The sequence below is a fragment of the Phalangium opilio genome, unplaced genomic scaffold, assembly GCF_054372755.1.
Source record: "Phalangium opilio isolate 3A_F unplaced genomic scaffold, DU_Popi_V2 ptg000048l_1, whole genome shotgun sequence".
In the NCBI taxonomy this organism is placed as follows: domain Eukaryota; kingdom Metazoa; phylum Arthropoda; class Arachnida; order Opiliones; family Phalangiidae; genus Phalangium; species Phalangium opilio.
This window is the reverse complement of record NW_028324170.1, coordinates 6,811,771-6,839,184: the sequence shown is the minus strand read 5'-3', so window position 1 is coordinate 6,839,184 and position 27,414 is coordinate 6,811,771. Positions and strand designations below refer to the sequence as shown.

General features: G+C 38.7%; 1 protein-coding gene across 2 annotated transcripts in view; it reads left to right on the top strand.

The window, feature by feature from the left end:
- The window catches only part of LOC149674050 (vesicular glutamate transporter 1-like), an 89,217-nt gene that overhangs the window by 55,883 nt on the left and 5,920 nt on the right, over nucleotides 1–27,414 (top strand). For both annotated transcript variants that reach the window (XM_089839891.1, XM_089839892.1), the window contains exons 3-11: nucleotides 4,670–4,934; nucleotides 8,918–9,039; nucleotides 9,119–9,233; nucleotides 20,517–20,604; nucleotides 20,684–20,770; nucleotides 21,330–21,466; nucleotides 21,533–21,682; nucleotides 21,741–21,984; nucleotides 24,859–24,986. In XM_089839891.1, the coding sequence (XP_089696017.1) occupies nucleotides 4,670–4,934; nucleotides 8,918–9,039; nucleotides 9,119–9,233; nucleotides 20,517–20,604; nucleotides 20,684–20,770; nucleotides 21,330–21,466; nucleotides 21,533–21,682; nucleotides 21,741–21,984; nucleotides 24,859–24,986 (1,336 nt within the window). The remainder of the gene's footprint in view (nucleotides 1–4,669; nucleotides 4,935–8,917; nucleotides 9,040–9,118; nucleotides 9,234–20,516; nucleotides 20,605–20,683; nucleotides 20,771–21,329; nucleotides 21,467–21,532; nucleotides 21,683–21,740; nucleotides 21,985–24,858; nucleotides 24,987–27,414) is intronic.

Genomic DNA, 27,414 nt, shown 5'->3' with positions numbered 1-27,414 from the left:
GTAATTAATGTAATGATAAAATGTTTTCGGGGAATGGAATTGTGGTCGAAAAGCCGAGATAAGCAAATTTTTGAAATTGATTACCAGTAAAATAATTTATTTCAACGGAAAACGGTAATGGAACGTTGTTTTTTCTTAAGCATGCATTTAAGTTTCAATTAAAAAGAAAAATTAATATCTGATCCTTCAGACAAGTGATAACCTCAGTCTTATCGATACTTTTTAGGTCTTGATTCTAATCAAGACATTTTTGATTAATAGACTATAGACTTAAGTTTAGCGTTCCTTAGTCTGTTCTCTATTGTTTCCTTAAAGTTAGACGGGAGAGTTTAGGCCGTTATTGATTGAGAAAAGTCGCTTCGCGCCGAAAACGGAAAGAAAAATATATAAGCGCCAGAGAAATTCTTCCGCTAGACATTCTAGTTTCAATGCGAAATTCAGTTTGAAAGTTCAGTGGATAGAAACAAAGGCTTAAATCGTCTCTGTGATTTTAACTATGGGAATTGGGGTACAAACATGTGCTAATGTCAAAAAAACATCCGACGATTCGAGATATAAAAATAAGTGTAGAATATGTGAACTTTGGGTTATTTCGCTAACGCCCTGTAATTTCTAGAACTCTGTTTCATACCATGATAGCAGTGCATTATGGGTAATTCAAAGTATTTCATTATAATCTAAATCTATATGACTAAAAGTCCTGACTGAGTGACTGATTAACTCTTAGGCCTTATTGAAAAATGGCGGCCAGAAATGTAATCATACTCATTGGAATAACGTCCAAGCATTTAAACCGATTTCACTAATATTTAGTACGATGGTTTCCCTATATTCTATAGACGGGCCTTATGACTTTTAAGGGTTCAATTTGCCGCTATCTTTAAAAATGGCAGCCCAAATAGTAGTAGTAAAAATGTCCCGACGATCTGACGGGCAACACCGAGCGCCTTTGCTGCTAGTTGTAGACTAAGAGTTTAAAACAAATCAACTCGGTAACAGTCCCCACTTTCTCAAAGATTAACATCAACAATGGCTTAGGCTTGCGCTTTATGTTAACTTCTAAACTTGAGACGAACCTATTCGTGTACCCTCCTGGCCTTGCATGACCTCTCTAGACATTTCTGGGAAAACCACAGCGTCCCATTCGACACCAGGGCAGCGGGAGCTGATGGATGATGTCGTGGGTGGGCGAAAACAGAGTTCTGATTGGGCGGACGCCTCCCTACAAGGAGACGCAGTCGGCCATCTTACAACCAATAGCGAATTCCATCACGCGCCGCATGAGGGCGTGGAAAAGACACGCGCCTTACAGTGCCAGACTCTGAGAAGAGCGAGAGATCGAGAGAATGGGATTCTAGGAGGCTGCGCGCAATCCCAAATTCTCCACACACCATCCCCATCACGCCGCTCTTGCTCTTCTATTTTCTCCGCTCCTCTTCCTCTCTAGATTCTAATCACTAGCCTCCCTGGCTACCACCCTGCCCCCTCATTACAAGCTCCTAAACGCCTTAGAATGCACAGATTTCCGACAACCGCGAGTTTGTGAATTTCAAAAGAAAGAAACCGTATAGGGGTGTTAAAAGTTTCATTTTGTTTTCGTAATTAAAGTTGAAAACAATCTTTTCATTTTAGGATTTTTAATTAAATCTCAGGGTAGCTTAATTAATAATCCCATTTACTGAGGTTGCTTAAGTATATTTTAGTGGAATTTTATCATAAATTTGCGAAATTAATGAAACTTCTATCCGATAGTTCAAGTTTATAACCGGACAGTAAATCGTTTGGTTATCTAGATTTCAGGATACCACAGATGAATATTTCATCCTTTCATGATAGTAGAAGTTGATTTTAGCTTGACTCGCAAAATCTTACGTCGAAGATCATCCTTACCGTTCGCGTTGTACAGACAAGAACACATTTATTTAATGAAATTTCCCCACATCAAAGAAATCCTAACAATATATTCATCTTTAAATAACCCATCAAATTAAAAAATTACAGCCAAAGTAGCCGAGGAGCTCAGATACGGTGTTTTCTAAAGTTCTTCCAAAAGTTCAAAAGGTCCCGTAACAACGTCAAAGACGCGGAGGTTAGGGCTAGTCGTAAACTTACAAAGATGAAGGGTGCCCAAGGCATGATGCGATGTATGGGCACCAAAATAAAAAGATTCAAAGATAAAGAGTTAACTAGGAAGGGCGGATTCCTCCCTACATCATCTCCCCACGCCCCTGAGTGACCTCACACCCCCCAAAAATGAGGTCAGAATTGCATCCCCTTTCCTTGATGGTTGGTGGTAATACAGGCTCGAATAATACCACGAAGAGGGCCCAACTCAGTCGATGCAAGAAATGGCGGGAAAGTAGATTATAAGGCTAGGAACTAGGGTCAAATCAAAAGGGAGTAGCGTATAAAGCAAAAGAATCAGGGCAAGGCAACTGTACTCTTTTCATACAGATCTTTTTGGGAAGTGATTTTGGCCAAGTGATAAGCCAACCCTAACTGAGTTAACCCACCTCCTTCTCACTGGATAATTACACCCACGGAACTACTCTCCTTCTAAATTCTTTTGTTCCGAACTTGCTTTTGATTTGCTTATTATATCGTATCAGGGCTTAAATGACAAATTTGTTGACCATTGTCTTAATCGAGAACGATAATATTTTGGAATTACATTAATGCACGCTCTTTTTAACGTCAATATGTGGGGCAAGAAAAACTACAGAGTAAAATGCCATACTTGGCATGGAATGATTTAAGAACTCACAAGACCTTTGAGAACGATCAAAGATACAATATGATGTCGTGTCGTGAGACCCGTCTTTTTGTTTTCTCAACACATCACCCACATATTGGCAAGCTTATAATAACCAAAAGCAAAACTGATGGAAACCTAAGATGCCTATTCATAAGTACTAGAGTCTATTATGAGTTCCTGGTTGAAGGCATTGGAAGTTTGGTCCTACATGAAGGACAATACCTCTAAACGGGGGCCAGTGGTTATCAGCGGCAAAAGCATTTTATCTGGGAGCACGGCAGTGCTCCCAGCCAAGTCGAGCACTGACATCCTTTTCTCGAAGCAACTCGTGGCACTTTTAAGACCACTTTAACTTCGTGATGGGTACAGGTAAAAGTCTGCAATTTTGCTTGCCGCGAGAACTGTCAATCCTAGCTATAGTTTCCAAATTTCAAGTTCCTACCCTATATACTTTTCGAAATATCGCAGGTGAAATTTACCTTATTTTGTCACTCACTCACTCACCGATCATCAAAATTCTAAGGTACTTCTAGGGGAGATAGAAACTTAAAATTCATGATTTAGTTTTCATTTATTTTATAAAGCACAGAAAAATTAAAACATCCCGAAATTTTTATAAAATTGTTCTTTAGTTTTTTATTTTAAAACTAGATGGCGCTGCCGTCTTTTCAACAGAAATAGTGTGTGTTCTTGATGAAAGGACGTAATGGTCCAAAGTTAACCGAAAGATAATTATATATTAAAGCTAATGGGAGTAGTACTTTAAAAGAAATGTGTCGTAACTGATGCTACATTCTTATATTAGGATATCGCGTACAATCTTTATTACATATTCTCTGCGGGTCGAATGGGGTAATTCAGCGTAAATATGGACAAACGTTAGCGATTATATTGGCAAACGAAGTACCACGAGAGGCTCTTGTTTTAATATAACTACCGAAGTATAACGAGAGGGTCTACAAAAAGAAGTGAGATCCTATGAAAAACATTAACATGTACAAAAATGGGCCAAGCCTCGCCTCGTGCCCTTTCCGCCGTAAAACGTTCTGAGATCCCATGTAGAGCCAAGTCTGCCTTTTGTTCTCATTCAATAGCCAATTGAACAATTATGTTATAAATTAAGTCCTTTTCCTAATTAAAAACCAATATTCTTTGACTCTATCATTATTATACATCTTTGTTCCTATCAAAAATATCGTGACTTGGCAAGCGCGTATAAACTTGTAAATAGGGTAATGCATAACTCACCATCCATATAATTTGTACATAGGGTTGTGCATGACTCATCTTATAAACTTGTACATATCCCCTCGACCATAAACGATTTAGTGAATATCCCTTCGATTATTTTAAAATCGGCAACTATTTAGTGAATATCCCCTCGACTTCCTTTTAATATTACTTACTTGCGATTGCCAAGTCACGATATTTTTGATACGAACAAAGATGTATAATAATGATAGAGTCAAAGAATATTGGTTTTTAATTAGGAAAAGGACTTAATTTATAACATAATTGTTCAATTGGCTATTGAATGAGAACAAAAGGCAGACTTGGCTCTACATGGGATCTCAGAACGTTTTACGGCGGAAAGGGCACGAGGCGAGGCTTGGCCCATTTTTGTACATGTTAATGTTTTTCATAGGATAGAAAGTTTCACTTACAAGCTGAATGTATTTGGTATAAAAGATTGTATTTCTGACGGAGTAATTTTCTGATTGTGATTTGAGCTTATTAATTGAACTTTAACTTCACTTCGTACACTTCCTAAAACTGTACTTACACATACAATCCCTGAAGGCCCAGAACTTAAAAATATCGTTAACTAATTTATACTCCAGCGTAGCGCAATTTTCCAACTCACAGTGAAATAATGTTTGACTTACCCAGTTCAATTTCTTTCTTTGTCTTTAGGAAATTAAAGAAGAAAGAAGATGAGAAGGGTTTCATGAAACACGATGAACTCGAGGAAGAATATTACGGAGGTGAAGTTGAACCCGAAGAGAAGAAATCATGGAAAAGGTTCATGCAACCCGATTGTCCTTGCTGTCCCAATATGGCCAAGAGATTCTTGATGGCACTACTATCTTCAATTGGCTTCTTAATATCGTTTGGAATTCGATGCAATCTCAGTGTCGCCATCGTCAAAATGGTCGGACCAAACGACAACACTACGGAGGTAAAAAATAAGTAGAAATAAATTTGATACCCAAGGCTTAGGAAAAATGTAATATTAAATATAAAATACTGCGAAGCATCTTTACAGAAAAATAACAAAATCAAAAAGTTTGTACAATCATAACTTAAATGCACGGCACCGAAATGGTCTTTCAAAATAGGTCTACTTTTTAACAGCCATCAATATTAAATGTCTCAAAGCCTTATATCACGAAGATGACTTAAAAAATTGTCAGGGCCTATAGAGTCAAGGTTCCACGACAAAGTGAAAAATTACCATTCTATAACCTGACCAAGTCCGTGTCACTTTACAAAAATCCAAAAATGAAACGCCCACCATCGACTCTTTCGTAAAAACCATCAATTAAGCTACAAATAGGTTGTTATTACTCGCCACCATTATTAATAGCCCAAGCTAATAAATTGTCAATAGAATCGGATATATCTTTAGCGTCTGGAAATATGTTTTGACCCCTCACTGGTTCCGGTGCCCCAAACGATTTTTACTTTAGTTTTTTATCGTTAGCTGTTTGATAAAGAGAAATGGATAGACCAAGCGAGTGCCGTTACATGGTCCGCATTGGAGGTCCTGTACGCATGCGTCAGGGGCTTGCTGCATTAAATATGGAAGTCCTAAGTCCTCTACCCAAACCAAGCCCCCTCCTAGAACCCCCGGACATTTTTATTTTATCTTTTTGACTTCCTCCTTCCCTAATATCTCATCGAAATTTCTCTCCCCCTGTTGTCCGCCCCAGCAAAGAGGTCTTCCGCCCACCCGCCCGCCATTTCTATATCCATAACCAGGGTTTTACCCTCCCCATTATGGAACAGAAATTATTTCCAACTTACAGCCCTGACATGGCGCTGCCCTTATCTGCAGAGACAGTAACGGTTCATCCCAAGTTGACTTTACAACACACTCAAAAGACGTCCCAAACCCCATTGTTCATATCTTTAAGATATTGCAAGTGCAACTCAAAGGAACCTTCTGGGTTGGTGCATTCTAGGGTTGACATATTTTCTCGGTTCTTGTATACCCCGAGATATTCGCTTGTCCTTTTTACAAGCGTCCTGGATCCTGGATGGGAGCCAAATTGGACTACTGGCATCAGGAAAAGAAACAATAAAATTCCGTCTTGCCCGTCACTTTTTTTAGTTTACGGACTCCGACTAGACTTAGTGTCTCCGTTCTATTTTTTTGAAAGGGGCCAAAATGGACGCCAATTTTTGGGCACTGGAGCCTGAATGGTACCGCGATACAATTCAAAACATAAGACTTGACGCAATCCGTTATATTTCTAATGTCATTTTACATCCAGCGTCAAATATGTTACTCCGAACGAGACTGAAGATTTTAACTTACTTTAAATATTTAATTATCTCCCTTTTTAAGCTTTGTTTGTATTAGTTCCCTTAAAATCATTACACATAGTTGAATAAACTACGTTGATTGCCAATTACGACTAAGGCATTACCGTTTCAAAAGGCACGGTGTGACGTAAGAAACGCTAAGACTGTAATCTTGCCTCTTATCAAAAAGTCATCTAAATAAATCTCGTATCAGTAGATCAAAAACGTTTTAAGGTGTTACAAAGGTTTAATTTGGTCTACTGTGAAGTTTTTTTAACTCAGCTAATGGCTTAATATTTTAGCAGTAGCCCTAACATCAGCCTGAATTTTTTTTCTTTTAAGAAGTAACTGATATAATCTTTTCACAAAGTTGATCATGAAGGTCTAGATTAGTTTCGTTACTATAGTCCTATCCAAGGCTTAACGGCTTCGTCTTTGATTAGTTCTTAACTCATAGAATGGCAAAATAAGTTGAGACAATTATCGGTCATTGAGAGAAGTCCCGCTGGGATCGAGAAACAGTGTCACAGCAGAAACCATTTCCGGGTGTTTAAGCTTACAAGTACATTTAAAGCCGCATTGAATGATGTTTAATTTTGTTTATTCGAAGACTTTTACGGCCCTAATGGTCGTTAAGGATATAAAAGAGAAATACATCAGATTATGTCTGCTAAGCCTCGGTTTTATCATTAGGGACAATGAGAATGGGAAGGCGAAACCCAAGGAGAATTAAAATTGGTGTTTTTGAAAAGGATATCTTCCTAACAAACTAACTTACATTCTTCATAATTACGAGAGCTCAAAAATAAATTAATCATAATTACTGAATAGTTTTTGAAATGTTTTAAAAAGTAAAACTGGGTTTTAAGTTAAAATATCGCATTTTTGCACATCCGCCATATTGGAAATGACAAATGTATGTAGTCTACTATCTTAATCGGGTTCCGTTCCTTTCCCCTATTGTTTTTAGAGACAAGAAGTAATATACAACGTTTTGATGAACATATACATTATGATATGAATTAATTAAGACCTTTGTAACTCAAAAATTCCGCCAACAAGAATTAGGTTTAAGAATTTGGAGAAACAATTTCGTGCGCATATTGTCAATTTTCTTCAAAACGCAGAAGTATAATTTAAAAATTACTTGGGCCTAAATTTCTAAATCATTAAATTTAAAAAAAAAATAGTCACCGCCTTGAAATATCCCAAATAGTTTCAAAATGAACGAATAATTATCCATCACCTAATACTCTAATGCTAATTACAACTCTACTTAAAAGTTATTTCCCTTAAATTAAACTTAAAGAGATAAAACACCCCTTAAAAGTGCCCTGGAACTCTAAGGCGGAAGTGACTGAACTTTTGCCGAGTCCAGCAAAGACTGAAAGTGTTCTATGCCTATTTCTCACTGTAACACTGCAAATGAATATGAATGGGATTGGAAGCGGGGAACGGAGGGTGTTTGATGATCCCAGAGGTACTCTATTGGGGGCTTTATTTCTAGAGCTACAGTTGCGCTGATGCAAGAAGTAAGGGGGCTCCTTCTACAGCTTAGACTAAAAAGCTTGCCTCCGGAGTTAATGTAGCCCATCGTAGTGTCGTCTAGTCCTCCGCGAGCTTTAATGGACGTATCATGTCGAGTCATACCATGCTCTGATCCCGCTAGAGAGCGCTCTAGGGCAGACTAAGAAGTGTACCGTAAAAGGTTCGGGGAACTATACAGGGTGTTTCTGATAAGTCTGCCAGAAATTAAGGGGAATATTCTTTGTGTGCACGATTTCGAGTCGAAAATGTTTTATGACATTTTGACGTCCGGGCCACTGTTTTCAAGTTATGATTTGAGTGTTTTAGGGATGACCCCTTAATTAAATTAGCATTTGTCTTTCAGTTTATTAGCTAAATTTAAGGGGTCATCAGTGAAGTACTCCAATCATAACTCGAAAACGGAAGCCCGGAAGGAAAATGTCATAGAAGATTTTGGACTCAAAATCATGCACCCAAAGAACATCCCCCTTAATTTATGGCAGACTTATCAGAAACACCCTGTATACTCTACTCTGCGCTATACGCTCTTGTTTCTCGAACCAGGCTTCTCGTGCCGGTATATACGGAAGATCAAAGGGACTTTTCCACTGTACCGCGAGTCTCTTGGATAAATATTTACCTTGAGTTCTAGACCGAATTATTCATTTTTAGGCTTAGCGAGATGTTATATGGTATACTGCATTACGTAGGCTTCAGTATAGGCCTACATCTGAAGCTCGTGATCTGCTAGGATGTCATAAAAGAGAGGGTGAAATTACCATTAGGTTCGGTTGCTTTTTCAACCATAAAGTAGGCTTATAATTTGATTTCATGAATTCCCTCTGAAGATAAGTCTAAAATGAGTAACCATTACGATGCTATGAAGTTACCATTTTAAACTGAACGCAAACCCACCTAACCCTCTATAACAACTTCAACTTACTTAAATTAAATTTCTTAAACCTAACCTAAAATTAAGGTTCTTAAGAACTGCTAAATTTCACGTTACAAAGCATAGGGTATCTTAAGCGCTTAGTAATTATCTCACATTGCTAAAAAAGGAATTAAGGAAACGAATGGTTCCTAACCACAGCGTAATCCTTACAGGAAGTGGCGGAATTTGATTGGAGCTCTGAGACGATCGGAGTGATCGACTCGTCTTTCTTCTGGGGTTATCTTATTACGCAAGTCCCGGGAGGTTTCTTGGCCGCCAGATATCCGGCCAACAGGTAATTTACAAGCTTGATTCCTCGGCTTATATTCACCCATACTCTCAAAACCATGAATTAATACCCCGTCTATTTGCAGGGTCTTTGGTACGGCCATAGCGGTATCCGCTTTCCTCAATATGTTGATACCCGGAGCGGCTAAAGTTCATCCGGGTCTACTCATTTTCGTAAGAGTTCTTCAAGGATTAGTAGAGGTAAGTTTGCAAAGTTTTCCTAAGAAATATAGCGTTCTAAATATTAGGGCAATTAAACTTGCTTGAATAATTAATAACGACAATGTAACGCGAGGAAAGAAAAGGCAGTGTCCGGGTATTTAACAGGACTGAAAATGGGCAAGATATCCATGTCTATGCAGACAGTGTTGGGCCCATCCCTACGAAATATCTGCATGATGTTATTTTTTATCCAACTTTTGAATTCAGTGAAACGACACTTCTTTATTAGCTAACAATTAAGCTAAAATGGTACGAGTCCAGATTAGAAAATTCCATACACTCTTAATGGACTCGCGGGCCAAACTTCGAGGAATTATATAGCAATATTGATCACTAAAGGTGGTTTTGTCCTCCACGGCAAACCAGTCAACATTGCGAGAACCTTTGTGTCTTTGAGTGTGTAGCTGAGTCAATACGAAGGTTCTAACAACAAATAGTGGTAGATTTTTAATTTTTTTATCCCCCAAAATTCGGGTCTTTAAACTCGCTTTAAGCTACTACTCCACTAACAATATTTTTTCTGTATTCGGTCTTTCGCAACAAAAAATATCAAAAGACCAATAGAAGTCACGATAAAAATTAGCAGACGACGATATAAAACTAGTCAGATATTTTGAAGAGACTTTTCTAGAGCAGAATGTCCCTTTAAATCGAAACTCGAAACCTGACCGGAGTTGAGGGTTGTTACAAGTTAGAAACAGTGTACGGACGGAACTAGAACTAGATAGCTCTTGGGCGAGGGTGGGCGGTCAGAAATTATAAAGGGGGCGATAGGCTGTTAACGAGATCGGCTAGGTTAGTATATAGCGAGTGTGGGATGGCCAGAGAGAGGGCGAGATCCTCTCGCTCCAAACAGTTTTAATCCGATTAGAGATTCGCTCCTTCTCGCTCTGGGAGCCTCGTCAATTCTTAATACGCCATTACACGTAAACTTCCCTCCCTTCCATTCAAGGATCCTTAGAGACTCGGGGCCGAGAATTACGTCCTACTATCTATTTACGAGATACTTCGCGATACCCTAGCTCTCTCGTGGCCCTGAGATGAAACAATGTACACCGTACATATCGTATAGATATGGCAAGAGGTTTAACTCTTTTGTTCAAACGTCTAAGTAACTTTTAAGATAAGATTTAGGGATTTAATTTTCTAGAGAGTTTTTGAAAGAAAATACCGAGTTAATTTAGAAAGGATAGACAAAGGTATTAAAAAATAAAAAATGAAAACCACTTAATTTGGGGAAATTAACTAGCAATATATCTTTTTAATTAAAAGTGTTGAATATTTGGTGAATGCTTATTTAATTAAATGAGGTTTAATCTTAATTAATTAAAAAGGGGGTGATGAATATGTAGACATTTCAGAATCATTAATAAAGGTATACTATAGACTAACACCTAAAACCTAAGTTCGAAAACATTAGCTTTCATTATTGATTTAACTTGATGCCAATGAGACATAGGTACATCACGTTTTAACAAACATTCCCTTTAATATAAACAGTTAAAGGTGGTTTCTATTATAGTTATTAATCAAAAATGTCTTGATTAGAATCAAGACCTAAAAAGTATCGATGAGACTGAGGTTATCACTTGTCTGAATGATCAGATATTAATTTTTCTTTTTAATTGAAACTTAAATGCATGCTTAAGAAAAAACAACGTTTCATTACCGTTTTCCGTTGAAATAAATTATTTTACTGGTAATCAATTTCAAAAATTTACTTATCTCGGCTTTTCGACCACAATTCCATTCCCCGAAAACATTTTATCATTACATTAATTACTTTTGGGAGAGTACGTGTATGGTTTTGCGTTTTAAAAGGTTCCTTAAGACGTTACATCCCCATTTGTGACCGGCACGCTTCGCAGTGGAACATTTTAATTATTCTACAACCAATGGTGCCAAATTCAATAGGGACAGTAAGATTTTTACTCGCGGTTTTGCAAAATGATGTAATATTAAGTGTACTTTAGTCAACCGTCGTATTGTTCTTTCTCATAGTTCAGGGCATGATCAGTGTTACTGCCCAATTTCTCTTTCTAGTTTCTAACAATGGTTAGAGACTATCTGATATGGCACGGCACAACATTATATACATTTGAAAATTCTAAGTAGCACAAAAGGAAAAAGAATCCATTTTTTTATATTTTGGTTTGAAATAAATAAATTCATGATAGTAGTTATAACGAACAGAAAGTCAAGGGAATGGCACCGGTAATGAGCAGCAGAAAGAGAGGAAAGTTTGCATTAAGTTAGCAGAGGGACATAGTAGTGAAAATAGTAATCTTGAATTTTGTTCATTCAAACCTTATTATATCATGAAAAATTCAAGTGAGCAGGCGGCTTACCTAGAAAGATTGATTTTGGCAGATAACAGCGAGAAAATTATGTTCTACACACATTGGGACTATGGGAGAGTTTCAGGGCCGCAGGTCGCACATGATGAAATTTCAACTCCAGATTACATCAATTCTCTCTGGTCGTACTAGTAGCAGGTTAAGCTATAGTTTGCTGAGGTCCAGTTAGTCTCGAAAGGGTTATATATTTGCTTGCAACTTTTAAAAGGTTGTTATCATGGCTAAACAGACCGCTATTACAGTTTTTTCTTCTTTTATAGGCTATTTTGACACGTTATCTCAAAAAAGTAATTAATGTAATGATAAAATGTTTTCGGGGAATGGAATTGTGGTCGAAAAGCCGAGATAAGTAAATTTTTGAAATTGATTACCAGTAAAATAATTTATTTCAACGGAAAACGGTAATGAAACGTTGTTTTTTCTTAAGCATGCATTTAAGTTTCAATTGAAAAGAAAAATTAATATCTGATCATTCAGACAAGTGATAACCTCAGTCTTATCGATACTTTTTAGGTCTTGATTCTAATCAAGACATTTTTGATTAATATCTGTTCCTTCAGTCTTCATTTTAAATAAGAATGTTAAGAAACTGTTTTACATTTTCAAGATCTGCACTAAGCAGAAACATATATAAAGGGGATTATAACTTTAGCTCAATCAGACATTTATTTATAATGATACTTCAAAAATAAAACGTACATCATTAAAAGTTTGTATTCTTATTGTAATTAGAATAATACATTTTTTACAATCATTTATTGAAACGCAAGGCGCCCCCTAAAAATTCCACCTACCCACAAGCACCTACAAGCACCCGGGCAAAGCACCTACCCAATAGTACCCACAAGTACCTACAAGCACCCACAAGCACCCGGGCAAAGCACTTACCCAAAAGTACCCACAAGTACCCAAAAGTACCTACAAGCACCCAAAAGTACCTGCAAGCACCCACAAGTACCTGCAAGCACCCACAAGTACCTGCAAGCACCCACAAGTACCTGCAAGCACCCACAAGCACCTGCAAGCACCCACAAGTACCTACAAGTACTCGGGGCAAGCACCCACAAGTACCCGGGGCAAGCACCCACAAGTACCCGGGGCAAGCCCCCACAAGTACCCGGGGCAAACCCCCACAAGTACCCGGGGCAAGCACCCACAAGTACCCGTGGCAAGCACCCACAAGTACCCGGGGCAAGCACCCACAAGTACCCGGGGCAAGCCCCCACAAGTACCCGGGGCAAGCACCCACAAGTACCCGGGGCAAGCACCCACAAGTACCCGGGGCAAGCACCCACAAGTACCCGGGGCAAGCCCCCACAAGTACCCGGGGCAAGCACCCACAAGTACCCGGAGCAAGCCCCCACAAGTACCCGTAGCAAGCACCCACAAGTACCCGTAGCAAGCACCCACAAGTACCCGGGGCAAGCACCCACAAGTACCCGGGGCAAGCACCCACAAGTACCCGGGGTAAGCACCCACAAGTACCTACAAGCACCCCAAGTACCTACATGAACCCACAAGTACCTACATGAACCCACAAGTACCTACAAGCACCTACAAGTACCTACAAGCACCTACAAGCACCTACAAGTACCTACAAGCACCCACAAGCACCTACAAACACCCACAAGTACCTACAAACACCCACAAGCACCTACAAGCACCCACAAGCACCTACAATCACCCACAAGCACCTACAATCACCCACAAGCACATACAAGTACCCGGGGCAAGCCCCCTAAAGTACCCGGGGCAAGCACCCACAAGTACCCGGGGAAAGCACCCACAAGTACCCGGGGCAAGCACCCACAAGTACCCGGGGAAAGCACCCACAAGTACCCGGGGCAAGCACCCACAAGTACCTACAAGCACCCACAAGTACCTACAAGCACTCACAAGTACCCACAAGTACCTACAAACACCCACAAGTACCCACGAGTACCTACATGAACCCATAAGTACCTACAAGTACCTACATGATCCCACAAGTACCTACAAGCACCCACAAGTACCTACAAGCACCCACAAGTACCTACAAACACCCACAAGCACCCACAAGTACCTACCAACACCCACAAGCACCCTTAAGTACCTACAAGCACCCACAATTACACACAAGAACCTACAAGTACCCACAAGCACCTACAAGTACCCACAAGCACCTACAAGTACCCACAAGCACCAACAAGCACCTACAAGTACCGACAAGCACCCACAAGTACCCACAAGTACCTACAAGCACCCACGAGGTAATCAAGTTTAAATGGCTTTAACCTAAGCAGAGAAAAGATAAATTGTCCATTAAGCTAGCTATTTGTATAACCGCGGTAAAACGACCAAACTCGCTTCATACACTACATAACTCATGCTAAGAAGTCGCAGGTTCCATAGTTTCAGGGTAAACCACGTAAGTCGGAGTATGTAATTAAAACTATGAAAAACAGTACTTAAACTTAATTTTTCTTGATGAAAAAAAATAGGCGCCAACTATGGATATGGGGCTTTCATTTAAGACCGTTTTCAAATCTGTCTGACGTATAGTTATTTTTGTAAGGGTATGGACAAAATTTGTAACTTTGGAAAATTTCCCATGTTATTTCTATGGGAAATTTCCAGTTTTTCGTCAAAATCTGTGATTAATTTTATGGAAATGAAAACCACCCTTAGCAACTTTATTTTTTATAAAATAAACTAATTAATGGACCTCTTTGAAATTTTAACCACATATTAAGGGTCCGAATTGTAGTTCAGTGGAGTTTTTTCGAACCAATTAGTACAATACAAAAAAAACTACATCCATACAAAAAACCCTCCTTATACATTAAGAGCAGTATGAAGTCTTATCTAAGAGAGCTACCGCTCTCATAGAATTCTCCTCTAGTCTTAGGTTTAAATTAAATGTAATTTTGATTTCATTTGAAGGGTAAAGTATAAAGCACACCTCTTTTTCGGTCTAACAAAAGAATTACGTATATACGATGGGTACTAGATAACGCTGAATCAATTTCAACCCAATGCAGTGCAGTGCGCCCAATGTTCCCGTTCTAGGTGGTATCACGGTACGGAATCACCCCTTAAGAAGAGAAGACAGGGGGAAAAGGACCATAATTCGATAACTTAGTAATGAGTATTTCCTACAGGCCTAATTTTCGCAGCGTTCCTAAAATTGGATTAAATATGGACCCGCTCTTCAATATATCTCACTTTCTCTCTCTCCCTCTCTTTATCTCTCTTTTTGCATACCGCTTACTCGAGCGAAACTATTTTTGGGCTCGAGTCTCCAGAAATGAAATGATAAAAGCCATCCATTCATAGTATAGCGGCAGTGGAAATTTATTTTTATGCATAGAATGCGGGAAATATTAGAGTAGCTCTTCTCATCGTTCAGCCTATATTTTATAAATTAAATTAGGCTTAGCCTTTTTTAGGCTAGTCCAATATAATTCTTTTTTCTTTTATTTCACGCCATACCCATCCAAAAATGCTCTATACTATTTTTTGTAGTAAAAAAATGTCACGAGCAGAACACCTTAATAGGCGGGAAACGTACTGTACGTCACTGTCTATTTAGATCAAAACCCGCGCTTATAGATCTCGTGCAATTCTGGCGCACGATGAGCTATATAGGAAAAGGGATTGAGTCAGATACGTCTCGGGCTTGCTATCAGCTAGCTTATTCCCTCGGGATGTTCCGGAAAGTCATTTCGGAAATTGCCCTAGGTTGAAGTCTCTATATCTCCTTTAAGGACAAAATTGCTACTCTAATAATTTATCAAGGTTTTCTGAGGGGGATTGAAATTTCCGAGCGTTATTAATAATTCTCGACGCTGATATCTCTGGCAAAATGTCGGAATTCGAAAGAAGAGTTCATCAATATGAAAATACGTTTAATTTGACAATGGCATTTTAATTTCCGACTTAATTTGAAAGGGTTTCGATACGAATTTCCCATGAGGCCTCGCCTCGATCGTGTATACACGCGGAAGTTGACTCTCTGTTTAAATAATGGATTTGCCAAGGATATCTAGAGTTTGTGTAAACATAATCGAGGTATTACGCACTTTTCATTAGTAAGTGGATTTAGCTACATTTGTTAAAGGTTTCCAATGAAGGTATCGGAGGGTGGGTAAAAATTATTTGAAATACGTCAGAGGCACGTGACCAAGAAACATAGTTCGTTTTATTTCGAAAACTAGCACTTCAGAGAATTGGCGCTGCAATCTCGCGGAAAACAAGGACTATAGGTGTCCAGTCCCACCAGGGGTAAATAACGAAAGGAGTTAGAGACGCTAGCTTTCGTAGTGTAGAATACAGTGGGACTTTCAAACGTAGACACAGAAAAGAGAAAACGCCTCGGTCGCGCCGCCTATAATTCAAAATAAGTATGATATTTTGCAACCAATAGCGTGGCAGCAAAGATTCGAAAGGCATGCTGGGATATCGATTTTCTCCAGTCTGCTAATATTCGTCTGCTTACGACTGAGTGACAATTAGGGTTAGAGTAAAGTTTATTCATTAAGGTGCACTTGAATTAGAAACATGTAACTTTAAAGTTGGTAAATTCCTTATTCGATAATGAAATGGAATTAAATGTCGTTTTTGCATCCTTCAATACAGTTTTAGTTGTTTTAATTTCTTTAGTCACAGATACAGTCTATGATCCTGATCCCACAGTTCCCACTAAGCCTTGGCTCACTGGGCCGACTCTGTAACCGCGCACTTACGGCAAAACAAGTTTGATCACATTTTGAGGATTTCCCCGGCTTCAAGTTGCAAATTGTTGACTTTTCTTTCTTCTTTAAATCGCTGTTTACTCGCGATTGAATATAATAATTATATTGGGTTGATTGACTTCACAACATCGACACCCGCCATTTTACTTTACCCAGAATACCTTGCGGCGCGAGATTTTAAGGCAAAACTTTTAAGGTTCTGCTCTTATTTACAATACAGTTCCAAAGATGGCACTACGTTAGTTACAAATTCTATGACGTTTCAAGGTCCCACTGTATTCTACTCTAAGGAAGCTAGCGTCTCTAACTCCTTTTGTTATTTACCCCTGGTCCCACTTGACGCACTCGCCGCTATTGGCGATACTTGATTCAATTATTTTACTATCCAAAAGTCTTGATTCAAAAATCACCATAAATGTCGTCTGCTCTGACGTCTGAACAGGGAAATGTAAGGTTTTACTTTATAGTCTTAATGGGCCTTTGTTTTCATGGGTATATCCCAAAACAAATCTGTTTTAAGCGTTCAAAATTGAAACAATGGGTAGAGAACCATTATAGCACTGCAAACGTACAATGTAAGCACTTATAAATGCAATAACACGTATACGTCTTGCACTGTTGCCAATATACTGTAGATATCTAACCTGTACACTCAAGTTGACATAAAATACACACTGCTGTAGACTCGTGTCAAAGTTACATTAACGGATATGAAAAAAAGTAGAAAGAGAAGAGAGGAGAGGAGAGAAAAAAGTCTATAGGATATTAGAAAAATTCTTTCAATATAGACCTTCATATGGGTCTAATATAACGTGATAGATTTTTGGGGAGGTCACGTGTGTCTGTGTCGAAGTAATATAACAATTCTTTTGGACGTCGCTCGCTTCCATTCCGGACGAAGTAACCATGGCAACCCATAAAGCTATAATATACTTCTGCACCAATGGACTCTTCAACGTACATCGTACAGCTATAGCTATAGCTCCCTGTCCCATATAGGCCTATAATATGGGCCTTCTTTTTGGAGTAGAGCTCCGCGAACTTGACTTCCGTTTCCGGTAAAACTCTGTTGACAATCGCAGCACTCCCAGAGATCATCCTCCATCCACTTCTTTCTATTCAGATCAAGAATGCATGGTCAAGTTTTTAGAAGTGGAATTGTTGTAAACAGAGAAAATTTAAGATAGTCTACGTTTATATACATTCTAGTTTAATTTTAATATTTCGAGGCCCTATTTCCACTACACTCTCAACCATCCTTAGTCTCTCTACTTTGGGCATAGAATATTTCACCGACTAAATTCATGCCCTCGCAGAACCTAAAAGAACACTTCCTCTATGAAGGACTTAAATAAATAAATACACACACACATTTGCAAAAATAAGCTTATAAACTCATGAAAATTAAATTTAAAAAACCAATTATCAAAGCATTTCCCATAGGAATTATTTTAATAACGTTTAAGAACCTCTCTCTAAACCCTTCAAATTTAAAGCTAGAAATTGGAAATTCTGAAAATAACTTAAAAAAAAATAACTTGGGGAAAAATCAATTATCACTACAGAGCTTTCGAAACAGTAACACCAACACCTGTTTGTCTATTTTTGTAATTCAGCAAAAATAGTAAGGTAGGGGGGAGTTTAAAAACCCCCGAAAGTGTCCCCCAAATTTTATCTTATTGCTCGAGCCTCTGTAGAGCCGTAGCAAGCTGCAATGCGATGGAAAGGTACAGATGCAACACTATATTCCTTCACCCCCTGGGAAGCAAAATTGAGAATTTTCGAGTGGAAAAGAGAGAGAGAGAAAGTGAGTTTGAAGATCTCTCAGTTTCTAGCGGACACCGGGGGATCAGAGCCTCCGAGCAGAAGATTCTATTTGGGAGATTTACTCCCATCCCTTTAACCCCCCCTCCCCCATCCTTCCTCGATTCTGATTGGTTACCCGAAACTGCACCGGAACTCTTAGAAGTTTAGTTAGCAAGTGGCGCGTTTCTCAACATTTCTCGAGTTAGGGTCATTAAATAAAAATTGTTTAGCTTAATTAATTTATTATTATTATTATTATTATTATTGTTATTATTATTATTCTTTGAAACTGTGTGCTGTCAGGGAAGACAACATTTAGGGGCAATTGGTCCCATGTTAATGCTACGAGCCCCTGTAGAAATGTTTAACCCGCTATGAATGAATGAATGAATCTTTATTTGTTTTCTATGTAGATCCCTTTTGAAACAGGGAGGAGCCACTACTGGCTCGCAAGCAATTGGTACATACCTTTTTTTTTTAGCATTAGAAAGGTAAGATCCTATGCACTTGTGTTCAGGGAGAAGATATAATACAGGGGATTCAGCGAAAAATTACAGAATTTGAGAATCGTATAAATGAAATTGAAACAAACATCGTGTAAATACGGGTGGGCCTAAATACTATATAGTAATTACATAAACACGAAACTCTACCCGGTTTCTAGTCCCATAAAACACCCGGGCAACGCCACGCCGGGTATGCTTAGCCTGTTGTAAATAAATTAAAAGATAAATTTTATATTTTTGTAATTACGAAAAGGTAGCCCTTAGAACTCAATTACGTCAGTTACGTCACGCCCACGCGATATTGACCTTAAAGGGAAGTAATAAAGCTAATCCCTTTGGGAAGGAAAAATCCCTGGAAGTATATACATATATCCCATTCACTACAGAAATATATACTATACGTTGACAAGTATAGTCCCTATGGTTTTTGAATAGAGTTGGGGATCATTTACCATGGCTAGATTCTACCACAATTAAAGCTTAAAATACTGTGAAAAAAAGATACGTTTCCCCCCTTTATCTACGGTGTAATTTCAGCGTGGAATTTATATATATATAGATCGCGGAGATTTTGAAAATCCCTTTTCGCTACATTATACGGTAGACCTTGGATAGGGTTCTCTTGTCGGTCGCGCCTGATTTACATTTTTCGACTTTTCTTACCCGCCATTTTGTAAATCCTATAATCCGCCAGGCCCCTTTTTTATATTCGGTCGCTAAGCCTCGTACTTTAAGCCTCGCTTGCCCGCTTCGATTTTTGGGATTATACGATGGAAAAAGCAATTTATTAAAGATGTTTATATAGTCAACTACCTAGGTCTATTTATTTTTCGAAGGTATTTTTTTTCTCGCAAAGTTTAATGGAATAATTAAATAGACTTTTTTCACTGAAGTTTTATAACCTAATCCTCCATAAACCATTGACTATCCTCTTAGAGACAGTGAGAATAATTAAATTTAAAGATAATAATGAGTTAAAATTAACTTCCCCTGATATAAAATTTATTCGGTAACATATTATGTCAACCTATTTACGATTTTATGTCTCTTAATTAAAAATTTCATCTGAAAATCTGACGATAGTGTTTGAAAAACACGTGAAACTTTCGTAGCATAAATTCACCCATCATCTGAGTGAGTGAGGTAACAACTAAGACATTGAAGACATTAAAGTCCCTCAAGATTGTGTACGAAAATGACTCAATCAGTTATAGATATTTTTTCCCATAAATTTAATAACGTCGCAAATTATGCAATTCTTGCAAAATGCAATCAAAATTCATGGGTTAAAAACTTGATTAAAGAGTCGAAGAACAGTTCTTATTTAAATCACCCTCACAAAGTCAAGGAATGGGAGAGGGACTTCCTAATTTATTATCTACCTGGAGTTGACCGGATGGCGGCGCTAATGACCACGTTCCATCACACACCACGCTACCCTTCCATGTCCACTTTGGTAGGGTTCCGAGTCAACTCCGTCCGGGAAGAAACACTTTTCCAGGGCCCATAGTCATTACTTCTTAGTAACTTCTTACCACCCTCCTTGGGAGTATTTTACGAGCCCGACACATATATTGCGTCTCAGTGCAACCAGAGTGAAAGGATAAAGGTAATAAAGAAGCCAGAGAGTGGGTGTAGCGGCGGTGAGGGGGGGACTAAAATGGACCTGTTGTGTCAGGCGTAAAGCCAAGTGCATATAGAATGGATGTTTTAATGTCCTTTTAGGCTTAGAGAAGTCTTACTTCTGGATTAACGCATGGTTAATCAAGCTGTAACCCTCTCTCTAAGGGTTAGGCCTAGATATTCGTGTTCTTTGATAAAAAATACATGTAGGTATTTATTTCTTTCTTTCTTTCTAAGGGGGTAACGTATCCAGCTTGTCACGGTATCTGGCGTCATTGGGCCCCGCCAATGGAAAGGAGTCGTTTAGCGACGTTAGCTTTCTGCGGTAAGATCCCAAAATTAAACTTTTTCCTATACCTGTTTAATTTAAATTAAACCTTGGTTATGTATCTTTAATATTAAAGGTTCTTACGCGGGAGCCGTTGTGGGTATGCCTCTATCGGGTATGCTAACGGATTATATAAGTTGGCAAGCTTGTTTTTACTTTTACGGTAAGAGTGAATAAAGTTTAACCTTACAAAACCTAACGTCCATTGAACACAGCCTAACCTTACAAAACCTAACGTCCATTGAACAGAGCCTAACCTTACAAAACCTAACCCCTATAGAACAGAGCCTAACCTTACAAAACCTAACCCCTATAGAACAGAGCCTAACCTTACAAAACCTAACCCCTATAGAACAGAGCCTAACCTTACAAAACCTAACCCCTATAGAACAGAGCCTAACCTTACAAAACCTAACGTCCATTGAACAGAGCCTAACCTTACAAAACCTAACCCCTATAGAACAGAGCCTAACCTTACAAAACCTAACCCCTATAGAACAGAGCCTAACCTTACAAAACCTAACGTCCATTGAACAGAGCCTAACCTTACAAAACCTAACCCCTATAGAACAGAACGTAAAAACTTAACACTAACCTAACTTAACCTATAGCCTATACCTAAAAAAACCTTAACCAAACCTAAACCTAACGCACTATGGAGGTCAGGTTGAAGTCTCGTGCCTAGATTGGGTTCAATTTTTGGCGGGTAATTTAAATTACAGGAGCCGCGGGAATGATATGGTACATTTTTTGGATTTGGCTCTCATTCGAGAGACCATCAACGCATCCCACAATCACCCAAGGAGAGTTGTTGTACATTGAGAACAGTTTAGGGACTGTTGTACAAACTTCACCCACGGTAAGATGATTAGTATTTTAAAAAATTATTTATGGCTAGATTATGACCTAATCATTTCCAATGAAGTTAAAAACTACACCTTGGAAATTCATGTTCACATCCATGCCAGTCTACGCTATCATAGTGGCCAATTTCTGCCGAAGTTGGACGTTTTATCTCCTCTTACTTTCGCAACCGACTTATTTTAAACAAGTCTTTCATTATGACGTCGACAAGGTCGGTTTTGTTTGCTACCGAAAAAAAAACTAAAGATTTACCGGTTGTTTTCTTGAAGTCCGGAGTACTGGGGGCGCTACCTCACTTGTTGATGACCGCCGTGGTGCCGATGGGTGGGATCTTGGCCGATCACTTGCGTCGGCGAGAAATATTGACCACAACTTCCGTCCGCAAAATATTCAATTGCGGAGGCTTCGGTATGGAAGCGGTCTTCCTACTAGTTGTCGGATACACACGAAATCCAACTACGGCCATCTTGGCCCTTATACTCGCCGTGGGTTTCAGCGGTTTCGCCATATCTGGTAAGAAAACAAACGCCACAATTATTTTATTTCAATACGTTTCCAAGACGCGCAAAACAAAATATTTTCCATAATTTCACCATCTCTTCAAAGGGAGAATGAAATTGTTTCACAACCATTCTTAATCAATTAAAAAAGCTTGTCTGACCATTTCATATTCTCTTTAATGAAATTCAGTTTGCCCAAAGAAACAGATGAAAGAGGTTGGGGAGCCTAGACTTCGAATTCCCCTATCCCATAATGCACTATTGCAACCTCAGCGGTATTAAATCCCTAGTACCCTCATCCATGCTCTTCATTGACTGTATATTACCATCCGGAACTCAATATAAGGATATTAAGGCATCCCTCCCTCTTGCAGGGAAAAATCGGAATTTTCACCTCCGTTACGGTTTTCATATGAACTCGGTGTGAAACCCTCCCCTCCCCAAAAGGGGGCGAGGACCCCTGAGATACTCGAGAGTATGACTGCCTTGCAGCTCAAATAAGAGTATAGGAAGTGGTCATGTTCTATATAAAGAATTTCGTCAACTAGACAGTGCTATTTTACAGAAATTTTTACCATAATAACTGTCTTATTATTAATAACCTTTGACCTTCATTGACTAAACCCTTACGATGTAACTAACACTAACACTAAGAAAAAATAGAAGCAGCTTCGAGATGTGGGTCGTAATTTTTTTACCAATATATAGTTCTAATTAACCTTTGACCTTCTACTTATAACTATCACTAAAACTACGTGGAATCTTCATCTCATCCGTCTTTTCTTTGTTAGCGTGAAATTTCGCCATTCAATTCAAGAGGTTCGGACCTTTTTGACCTCATTAAGGGGGTATGACGCAATCTCGTCCCACATGTCAAAGTATCAGCTCATTAAACTAGAGTTTCGCGCCCATATTTACAGGTAAAAAGCGTATCATAACCCAAAAATAGTAACAAGAGCTGAAGTTGTTATTTATCGCATACAACAAAATGAAATGTGTACTATATTGTAAATATTTTACAAGAATAGAGTTCTATCTATAGTTGACCTCCACAGTTTTTTATCTTTTCTGGCGAGTTTAAAAAAGAAGATAACTGAATCTTTCAGCAATTCCCCTCAATTCGGTAGTACGATCTGTATGACCCGTCACTACACCCATTGAACGAATAGTCAAACACTGCCTTAATCCTTACTGTCAACTAACAACGCGAGTTAAGTCTTTAGAGTATAGCACTAGAACTAACTTTACCGTGACTCACGTACGTAAAGCGAAAATCCTACTGAATAAGTGATATTGCTATTAAAAGACGGTGCACTGCATGATGCTGCACCATTGAAAGAAAGTACACCTAGCTCCATACCCCTAGTCTCTGGAGGACTCTGTATTAAAAACGGAGACCTTAAGCCTCGCGTCGTCCCTATGTCGTCTATTTACGATCCTCAAAAAAATTCTCTTCATCAAGTATTAATTTCTATTCGGTGTGCAGAGCGGAGCCAATCATAACACGAATACATACTACTAAGTTCTCAAGTCCGGTCCACAAAACCCGTATAGAAATTATCATGGGATATATGGGGGCACAATTATTCCTGTTGGCTATATGTATTCCTAATCGTAAAATAATAACAATAATATAATAATGTAATTAAACATAAAATTTCGCATGCATACGTGTAAAATGAGGTTTTGGGAGATAGCCAACATTTAGGGGTACTAACTCAATGTATTTTCCCATAGCCCCTGTAGAAATGTTTAACCCGCAATACACCAAAGTCCACGGAAAAGCTAATATAAAGGATGAAAGACCAAAATAGGTTAATTTAAAAAGATAATTCTCCTAACAAGATGAACAAATTTAGGCTTAACAAAATTTAACTAGTGACTATAACATACTCTTTTCCAGCGCCCACCACAATTCCTTTAAAAATATATTTTTTTATAAATTAGTTTAGGGGACCTTTGTGCAAATTTATTTATTCAAATGAAAAAAATTGGTTTCCATCTTAATGTCATAAGCAGCCAGCAGTTCCGAACTGAAAAACTTCTAATCAAGTTTGAGTGCCGATGAAGAAGAACACGGTGGGGGGGGGGGGTAATCTAACACGGGGAGTTTTGCTTACCAGAACAAAAAGTGACAGATGGACGGGAGAAGGGGGAGGAACCATCAAAAAGAGTCATACGAAATAGTGGGGGGGGGACGTGTAACATTGTAACCCAGGGGGGTGACACCCTCAAAGTAGGATGTTATCTGTCGATAGCTTGCTTGGCTTCGTGGTGGTGGTGCATGGTCACCACCGCTACTGTACTGTATAACATAACCAAGAGACCAAGGCTTAGGGGATGCAGCGTATAACTGAATTTCTAGGACGGGAGAGAAGGAAAACGATATCTATTCCTCCGGTTCTGACGTGACAGTATTGTTAAAGGCGTCTGCCATAGTCGTTTCCGGGCCTTTTTAAGGCCTTTTGCGTCACTTCCGGGTTGAGTTGTCGCGGAAAAGAGCAATCCCGGTTGGAAGGAAAATATGGAGAGGGTGAAAGGAGGGGATTTTTTTGGGTAACGCGAGAATCTAATACTAGAATGTTGATCAGGGCGCCGCGATTGCGCCCGGGGTCCCCGACCTTTTCCATCATTCTCCGAGTTCTAGCTCTTTCCGCGTATTATATAGTTTTATTCTGCACAGCCAGATCCATTTTCCCGCGCTTTCTCCTTAATGGATGACGTCACGTGTCTCATTTCAATGCCAGGGTCCTAGTAGGGGGGTTCCTCTTTAAAAGCTACGATATTTCCCGCAACGATTCTAATCGTTGTTTTTACTTTAATTGAAAAAAAAGGTGGAGAGGATACCATTTGAACATTTAATTTTTCTTTTTCTCTCCCAATACAGGTTTCAACGTAAACCATTTGGATATTGCGCCACGATACGCCAGTATATTGATGGGCCTTTCCAACGGATTCGGAACGCTTTCCGGAATGATATGCCCTATTGTGGTCGAAACTTTAACAGTGCATAAGGTAATTAAACACTTTTTAAATGATCTACTGATAATTAAACACAGCACTACAACTGTCGCTAAAATCTTCAATTTTGATGAATTTAAATGCTAAAAATTCTTTTTAAAGATGGTTTCAACTTCAAAAGTACTATTTAATAATTTTTATAATTTTAATGAAAAATTTTAAGATTTTTTTTACTAAGAAGTGACTTGAATTTTTGCAATAAAGCATGGGGGTCTGGGTTTTTTAAATAAACCCGGTTTTTCCTGAACTCTGCTTAAAACCCATATACAACCCGAGAACATTCAAAGCTAAAATTGGGCTGTAGTTTAGTGATGATCTAAGATCACCATAAGTAGTATATTGGCAACCTAAAACCCATATACAACCCGAGAACATTCAAAGCTAAATTGGGCTGTAGTTTAGTGATGATCTAAGATCACCATAAGTAGTATATTGGCAACCAACAACCCAGTGCAAAAAGTATGAGTTCATGGAAAAATTCTTATAGGTTCTCGAGACTTAGATGGGTTCTTAGTAGAGCCCAAATAAAGGGTTAAAAAATTAGAAAACACGGAGAAACATTGGAACTAGGGAAGACCAATCGAACCGTGCAGCTATAACACATTTGAACAAACAATCTGACGTCATAGCTAAAAAAAAAGAGGTTTCAAAACCCACAAAAAGCGGGAAAACCTCTTCCAATCCAACGCATAGCTCATATATAGTTTAAGCAATCTGGTGGATGGATTGTCGGAAGGCTATGAAAGCAATGCAGCCTTTTAAAACGTCTTCCTCTTCCCCGCGTGTATATAAAGAGATGGCCAAGGCTTAAAGAGAACCGTACCCATCTAGAGACTAGAGGAAAGGCGGTATTAGGCTTTTAAAAAGAAAAAGAAATATCAAACATAGTGCTTCCTAGCCCTTCAGCGTGCGCAGTAACTGTTACAATAGAGCCCGTGTGTCGGCACAGAGGAAGACTACTCCATTACCTAAATGGAAATATCACCCCCGAGTTGGGTTGAATGCTATAGCTGACTATATTCTAGATAGTCCTATTATAAAAGGCAGCGTGCAGAAAGCGAACAGGAAGGGAAGCCTCGCGTATACGAAAAGAGAAAGTCGGTTGGCTATACAGGGTGCATGTTTCTGATAAGTCCGCATGGCATAAATTGAGGATGATGTTCTTCGGGTGCACAATTTTCAGTCGAAATGTAACTTCTATCTCCATTTTGACTGCTCTGAGGGACACTGTTTTCGAGTTACGATTTGAGTGTTTTAGAGATGACCCATTAATTAAATTAGAAATCATTGTCTTTCAGTTTCTTTATTAATTAAATTTAAGGGGTCATCCGTAAAATACTCAAAACAATCTCAACTTGAAAACAGTGTCCCGGACGGCAAAATGGAGATAGAAGTTACATTTTCGATTGAAAATTCATTTCCCAAAGTACATCCCCCGTAATTCATGCCAGACTTATCAGAAACACCCTGTATAGTCTACCGAAAAAGGATGACTATGAGAGTGAAACCGTTAAATTTTAGCAATAAAGAAAATGTGGAAGGATACTTCCTTGGAAAACTGCAATAACTCAGAAATTAGGTAATTTTGTGGATATATCGAGGGTTGTTTGTTTAAATTTAATTATAGGTTTTAATCTCAGTATTTTAATTATGTTTCTACGATCTAACTATGGTAAGACAATTTGTCACCTTATCACCGTTAACATTCCACACTGAAGCAAGGTTAATATTTAGTACATACTCTGGTTGTTAATTTGAAAGAACAATTTTTGTTTATATCGCGTTTTTGCCCTGAAATCTTCTGTTAAAAGCTGTTACGAGAGCTTGACCCCAACTAGTAATATAACGGTCAAATCTTCCGATCTCGAAAGCGGCCTATGTCAAGTCGTAAAAAGAACCATTTCGACTTCATCACGTCTAAGAAAAACCACGTTAAAATAAAGGGGGAAACTCTTTTATATAAGAATCCGCCAGCGTTAAGTGAGGACTTTAACAGGTACTCCTAAAAAGGAGAGCTTTTGTTTTAACACAGAGAGCTATTTTATAGCTAAAAGAAGTTACTTTACAGTTAAATCTATAAATTAAATACAAGATAAAAAGAAAACAGTATATTTTCTTTCGAGTTATCTAGCCCTAAAATGTTAGAAGCGGAGTAGGTTTCGACCGTTTTCAAGCTACAAAGCCTGAATTTTGCAAAAGGTCTAAAATATGGCAACACTAAAACCACGGAGAAAATTAGGAGGAGAAAAGCGACGCTCTTCTCGAGCTGCACGACAGGCCCTCCACCTACGCGAGGGCGCTCCATTCTTCGTTCTATCACGTGACCACCACATTAAATCAGAAAGCGGCTTCTACATTTCAGAACAACCCATAATACCTTTGTCAAAGGTTGGCACCAAAATCCTGATAGAGTTGCGTCAGC